Raw genomic sequence first — 7,393 nt, forward strand, 5'->3', positions numbered from 1 at the left:
GTCTGGTCTCAGTTTGTTGTTTAATTTTTCTTTTTAACTCTTCGGATCGTTTGAAGAAACTGTAAGTTTGATTTGTTTATTTCTTGAACTTTTTCATCAAAAACTTTCCTGATTGTTTCTAATCTGTGATGTTTGTTGAACAGTTTCACTTATGATTTCCCTTCAGACTTTAACGTCTCTGCAGTTTTAAGGCAAATCTATACGATTATTAGATTATTGATGAACTGGAATCAAACAACATGATGAACAGCTGATGTTTCTTTGTTTTCTTCTCAGAACTGATTCATGTTTTTATTTCCTCGTACCGAACTCTGGTCTCCACCATTAATGTCAGCAACTTTTTCCAGCACTAATGATGTAAAGGATGATCAGAGTTGATGTGTAGATGAATGATGTGTGTTTCCTCTGCAGGTGAAGCTAGAAAGTGTGTGTGAGCTGATGTGAATTCAGCAGCATGGATCAGTGTGAGGACAGAGAGGAGGGAGTCCCTCCCTCTAAAACCACTCTGTGTGGGGAAGATGAGAGCCAGAGCAAAGGTCAGAGGTGAGGTCACCATCTCTAACTGTCCACAGCCCTTTTCACACAGCGTTCACTATATCAGGCCAAAACAGACGTGGTGATGAAGCTGCTGCTGCTCCTCTTTGCTGCTTCATCCAGACTGAACAGATTCAGTTTTAATCATCATGTTTCTGTCAGGATCCATCAGAGACTCAGACCTGAACCAGAACCAGAACCAGAACCCAGCTGTGTGTCCTTTAAGAGCGACAGGTCAAAGGGTTTGATCATTGAATTTAAATCTCCTGGATCTCCACTATCATGGAGGTGAGCTGTTTCTACCTGCTGTAACTGTTTATCTGTTATTGTGGCCATGTGACGATACCAAGGTCTGTTGGTTCTGTTGTCATGGAAACATTACACAGAATTTACGTTGCTTTTTGTTTATGGATCAAAGTCCAAATCAAGTCCAAATGGGTCATTGGCACCGCAAAAAAATTATAAAAGAACTTCACAGCAGAGACGAGGACTCGAGTCATTAAAATAACGACTTGAGACTTGCCGGATCAGAAAGCAGGTTGTGGCCTGAAGTCGGGGAAGAGACTTTCTCTCTGTCCCATCATAATGATGAACCAGGTCCAGTTCCATCACAGGATGGATGTAAGGGCGTAAATCCCATCTCATTATTGGGGGGAGGACCATAAACAGGGACATTTTTTAAAAGCAAATTGGGGGGGCATTAGCAAAGTGACAGTAAAATGTGGTTTAAATTTTTTTGTGTGTTCAAGCTGCACCATCAAAAATGGCTAGTAAGTAGTAGTGAATAACAAAAGTGTTTCTCAGTGAACAACCTGTTGAGACCCATAGAAGTCAAACTAAGACTCAAATGTTTAGATATGAGTTTGGTTCAGGGCAACAGATCTAATCTCTGCTACACCTTTACAAAAACTTAAGGCTCTAAATAAAAACAAGTTTTAATAAGTACCTCCACTTAATAAAATTCCTCATAAATATTGATTTATTGCAGTGGTTCTCAAGTGATGTGTTATTTAAATTATTAATTAAGTTGCTTATTAATTAAGTTATATAAATCAGCACCCCCGCCCCCAAGGAAGATACGCTCACTCTACCCTCCCCCTGAGATGACGATACGTGAAGGGTAAAACTTGCTACATTTACCTTGTTATGTGCACAAGGTGAAGGAGCGTGAGGCGCACTGAAGAGTATTGGAAAACATAATCGGCGCGCCGCCCCCTCCAGTCTGGGTTTTGATGCCCCCTCTGGTGCTGAACCCCTATGCATTGCATAGCCACTTCTTTGCACCACTGGTTGCGGGGAGGGGGGTGTAATGTCCTGGATGGCTGAGAACCTATAAATACGTAGGAATTGAATATTTGGGATGTATCATAACTTACACTTAAAGGTCAGCACCAGAGTTTTCTAGAAAATATTCAGATTTTATTTTGTGGTTTTCAAGGCCCACGTTGAAGACGATAGAAAATAAAAACATACTCTTTTCTTACTACCACGTGCAGTCGCCCCTCTGCTCTCAGCTCCCATACTGAGCTGTTGGCCATTGCTAACGCTCAACTGCTCCTTCCCACTTCAAACTCTTTTTATTGAAGTAAGAGTTAGAGAGCTAAATACCTTCAGCAGAAACCAGAGCTAAATCTTTTAATCCAGTGTTTTTCAACCTTTTTTGAGCCAAGGTAACTGTTTTAATTGAAAAAATCTCGAGGCACACCACCAACCAAAAATGTAAACAAAGATACTCTGTAGCCGTCTATATTATATATATAGTCATTCTTATCAAAGTGTATGGAATAGGAATCAAATAAACACAAAAATATATTTTTATCACATTTTACATTTCTTATTTCAAATTGCAGGTAACATGTCCACTTCAAAAATACACCTGAACACCTGAACAGCCACAACACTGTGGTGTTAAATTTAGGTACAAAATGCTTTGTACCTACTGCCATCTAGTGGTAAGAAAATTACATCATTACACCGCTAGTCACTACTACAGCAGACACTCAAAGATGGCATTATTTGCAGATAGTTCATTTTTTAAAAATCTTTTAAAACCAATTACCATATTTTCTGGACTATGAGCACACCATACTATAAACTGCACCTTCTAATTTTTTGGAAACAAACAAACAAAAAACTGGAAAGCCGCCCTGGCCTATAAGCCGCTGGTATCTCTGCTGCTTTTGGTTTTTCATAAGGACAGAGTAGAGGGCAGCAGAGGGCTGCGTCCTAATAAATCTGCTGGACGCAGTCCTCCGTCTCCAAAGTCGAACCATGGTTTCGTTCACACAAAGCTTAAGTGCAGCGGCTTTATTTCCCTCCTGTAGTGGCAGATCGACAGCCTTCAACTTAAAAGCTGCATCATATGAGTTTGAAAACATTTCTCCGTCGTGCCTGCTGCTAGCATGTGGTTGTTCTAAATGAAAATTAACGCGTTCTTCTTTGATTTACAATTTTGACTTCTAATGATTCACTTCCTGCTAGAGAGCCCCCTGGTGGTTGAAGAAAAATACACAGAAAAGCCGCATGTTCAAAGTGTAGGAAAGAAGTAGCAAGCTTACAGTCCAGAAAATACCGTACCATAGGAACCGTATTTTCATCATTTCCACGGCACAGTGGTTGAAAAACACTGTATTAATGCAATGTAGCAGTTTTGTTCAGGTGGCAGTTTATCAAGATTCAGCCCAAGTAATGAAATGAGGAACTGCAGTCTCAATTTTATTGTCAATGTATTTATACTTCTTGAATAGTGAAAGTAAATAAAATGTGTTACATATATTTTGCTTTAAGTATTTATTTAGTGGAGGGTTTTTTGTTAGTGCTGCAGTGTCAGCGGCTCCAATGAGCCTGTGCCCATAGACATTAATTATCTATGGCCTGTGCTGTTCAGGAGCGGAGCTGTTGCTCCTCCTACACTTTGGACTGAACCATTGTTCCAGTAATGATGGGGGGAGCTAAAAATTTATTATTTTTTTCTTAGATGAATAGCAGATTTACTTCGTTCTTTGTTTTTATTGCCTTTTTTCTATTGATATTGTTTAAATACAAGGGTTTCTTTTGTGATTTCTATGGGCGGGGGGCACAATTCTAGACTTTTGCAAGATTGAAGGGGTCCTGATCCCCCCCCATCCTCTTGGGATTTATGCCTATTGATGGATGGTGGATTCATACCCTAGCATACCAACTTTATTTATAAAGCACTTTAAAACAACCACAGCTGATACAAAGTGCTGTACATTAAAACAGAACATAATAATAATTAAAAAATAAAAAATAAAAACTCTTACAGTTTAAAAACAAAAACATACAATTTAAAACTAGATCCCACTGGTGTTGAAAGCCAAGTAAAATAGATGGGTTTTAAGACGAACTTTAAAAGTGGACAGAGAGGGGCCTCTCTGACCTGCAAAGGTAAGTCATTCCATAACTTGGGGCCCATAACAGAGAAAGCCCTGTCCCCTCTGAGCTTCCTTTTTGTTCTCGGTACCTCCAAGAGCAGCTGATCTGCTGACCTGAGAGACCGATGGGGTACGTAGGGATGAAGAAGCTCAGTGAGGTAAGCCGGGGCAAGATTATGCAATGATTTAAAAACAAACATAAGAATTTTAAAATGAATCCTAAAATATACAGGCAGCCAGTGAAGTGAGGCCAGGACAGGGGTCACATGCTCCCTCTTTCGAGTTCCTGTCAGAAGTCGTGCAGCAGCATTTTGTACTAGCTGCAGACGTGAGAGCAGCGACTGACTGACTCCCAGATAAAGTGCATTACAGTAGTCCAATCGAGTTGAAATAAAAGCGTGGATCACTGTTTCAAAATGCTGCCTGGAAAGAAAAGATTTCACAGACGCCAATCGCCTTAAATGATAAAAGCTGGACTCTAATTTGGCTGTCCAATTTAAAATCACTGTCCACCTTAAAACCAAGATCTGTAATAACAGGTTTAAAATATTCCTCCAAAGGTCCCAGGTCAACAGAGGAGGACTCACAGGAGCCACTGGGTCCAAACACCATCACCTCTGTTTTGTTTTCATTAAAATTTAAAAAGTTCAAGGCCAACCAAGCTTTAATATCTCCTAGACATGCCAGGAGATGTTTGATTGAATGTACATCCTGCTGCTTTATGGGCAAATAAATCTGACAATCATCAGCGTAACAATGAAAAGAAATCCCATGTTTCCTAAGGATCGAACCAAGAGGCAGTATATAAAGAGAGAAAAGCAGTGGGCCCAGAATTGAGCCCTGTGGGACACCATAAGACATTGAAGCAACAGATGATTCAGAGCCACGAACATTCACTGAAAATGTTCTCTCCTCCAGGTAAGACCTGAACCATTTAAGAACAATACCATCAATACCAACAATGTGGTGTAATCGCGATATTAAAATGTTGTGGTCTACTGTATCAAAGGCAGCAGTTAGGTCAAGTAACATCAGAACAACATGGTGACCAGAATCACATGCAAGAAGGACGTCATTAAAAACTCTAATCAAAGCAGATTCTGTACTATGAAGAGTTTTAAAACCTGACTGAAAAACCTCCAGAATGCCATCGTCATCTAAAAACTGAGTCAGCTGACAGTACACAATTTTCTCTAAAACCTTAGAAAGAAAAGGCAGCTTCGAAATAGGCCGATAATTAGCCAGAACAGTCGGATCAAGGCCAGGTTTTTTAAGCAGTGGCTGCACTACTGCATGTTTAAAACTAGCAGGGACCACACCTGAGGACAGACTGCTATTTACAATTGCAAGAACAGGCTGCCCTATGCTAGGTAAAATATCTTTAAAAAATCGTGGAGGCACAGGATCACGGGGGGAACCTGATATTTGGCTGCCTGTATATTTTAGGATTCATTTTAAAATTCTTATGTTTGTTTTTAAATCATTACATAATCTTGCCCCGGCTTACCTCTCTGAGCTTCTTCATCCCTACGTACTCCATCGGTCTCTCAGGTCTGCAAATCAGCTGCTCTTGGAGGTACCGAGAACAAAAAGGAAGCTCAGAGGGGACAGGGCTTTCTCTGTTACGGGCCCCAAATTATGGAATGACTTACCTTTGCAGATCAGAGAGGCCCCTTCTCTGTCCACTTTTAAAGTTCGTCTTAAAACCCATCTATTTTACTTGGCTTTCAACACCAGTGGGATCTAGTTTTAAATTGTATGTTTGTTTTTAAACTGTTTTTAATTACTTTTTATTATGTTGTGTTTTTAAATTGTACAGCACTTTGTATCAACTGTGGTTGTTTTAAAGTGCTTTATAAATAAAGTTGGTATGGTATGGATAAACTCATTGCTGTTGAGCTCAGAGCGTTTGTGGTGCAATGCAACACTTCCAAGTTAATTATCCAACTTCAAAGCAGAACAGACCAGAATTAGTTTTACACAATGTAGGTTGAGAGGAAAATGGTGGAATATATAATGCGGACACAAAAAGGAGCCTAAATTAGGTTAGTTATTGGCTGTGTTATTAGTAATGTGTTGTTTTGTATCTTTCAGATCAACTTATACCCAAGACTCCAGCAGAAAAAGAGGTAGGATACATATATTTCTACTGCATTTTGAAATGGAAAGTTTTTTTCTTCACAAATTCCTGATGTCTGTGATGTTCTTCAGTTCCACAGAATATGAAACTGGATTCAGACTCTCCGAATCCAAAGGCAGTGGCGTTGAGGTCAGATTCAGGGGATTTCGCCTCTTTTAAAAGAGGTGCAGAATGCCCTCTACCTAATCCAGCTGGGGCCATACTAACCAAAGGACCAGTGGAGGACACAGAGTACAAGGACAACCCTGAAGAAGTGGATGGATGGGGAAAGTTTTATCTTCCTGAAACGGTGAAGATGAAGGTTATTGGTTATGTGCAAGGAACGCCATACTGTTGTGACCAGCTTGTCTTGATGACCTGTGAGGACCAGAAGGTGTACGGATATGATGGAGACGAGCTGCATTTGGTGGCTAAATCCATGCAACAGTTGCTTAAAAAGGGAATAGCCTATCCTGCATTCGAGAGTTATTACTATGGAGAGGCCTTCAAACACATGGTGAGTGATTGAATGTGTTAACATTTATCTTGGAAGCCCAGTCTGGGTGCCCTAACAATACGCTTTATACTAACAATATGCTACATTTTATGCCTAGACCGAAGAGGCCTGGGAGAAGGTGAAGCAGGGTCCTGTGGGGAAGAGGTTGGATGAAGAGCATCGTAAACTGGTGGCTTCTTGCAAATAAGCTCTCATGAAGACCTTCTGAACTGGCCCATAAACTTAATGAAACATATTTACTGTGTTTGATGTTTGTTGTAAATATACTCTTAAGTTTTTTTCGCTAAGTAGTGTAATAAGTTAGAAAATGTGCTTTTATTTATTTTTATAATGTTTGAAATCTCACCAAATCCTGATTAACACTGAAGAATCCTATTTTTTTGTTATATTTTAAGGATTGTATAATTTTATTTATTTTGGTAAACACTACTACCTGTACTGTTGCTTTAAGAGAGTGTTCTATGACATCATTACTGTACTACCCTCAGTTGGCGCTAGGCTGCCTGAGGAGAGGCCTCTGCCAGCAACCTGCATTAAAGAACAACCAGCAACTCCAGTGGTCTGACTCCCTTCTTGGTCTGAACACAACGCAGAATACCACAAGGTTAACTGTCTGTATAAGACTAGATTACTGATAAAAGAACACTAGTAATATACACCGGTTACAATAGCAAAAAAACATTTGCTACTTATCACCAGTCAATATGGATTCAGAGCAAACCGGTCAACATCGCTGGCTGTAACTGACTTAATAGAAGAAATAACCAATGCAACAGATAGTAAGAAACTGGCAGTAGGGATATTTATAGATCTAAAGAAAGCTTTTGA

At 39.8% G+C, this 7,393-nt stretch overlaps 1 protein-coding gene across 1 annotated transcript; it reads left to right on the forward strand.

The window, feature by feature from the left end:
• The first annotated feature begins 389 nt into the window (after positions 1-389).
• On the forward strand, positions 390-6,810 carry LOC103132380 (uncharacterized). The gene is made up of 5 exons (XM_016667353.1): positions 390-543; positions 697-822; positions 6,024-6,058; positions 6,141-6,565; positions 6,663-6,810. The coding sequence occupies exons 1-5, from the start codon at positions 455-457 to the stop codon at positions 6,750-6,752; spliced, it is 765 nt and encodes a 254-aa protein (XP_016522839.1). The 5' UTR covers positions 390-454; the 3' UTR covers positions 6,753-6,810.
• The last annotated feature ends 583 nt before the right edge of the window (positions 6,811-7,393 follow it).

This window comes from Poecilia formosa, unplaced genomic scaffold (assembly GCF_000485575.1).
Source record: "Poecilia formosa unplaced genomic scaffold, Poecilia_formosa-5.1.2 Scaffold1023, whole genome shotgun sequence".
Classification (NCBI taxonomy): domain Eukaryota; kingdom Metazoa; phylum Chordata; class Actinopteri; order Cyprinodontiformes; family Poeciliidae; genus Poecilia; species Poecilia formosa.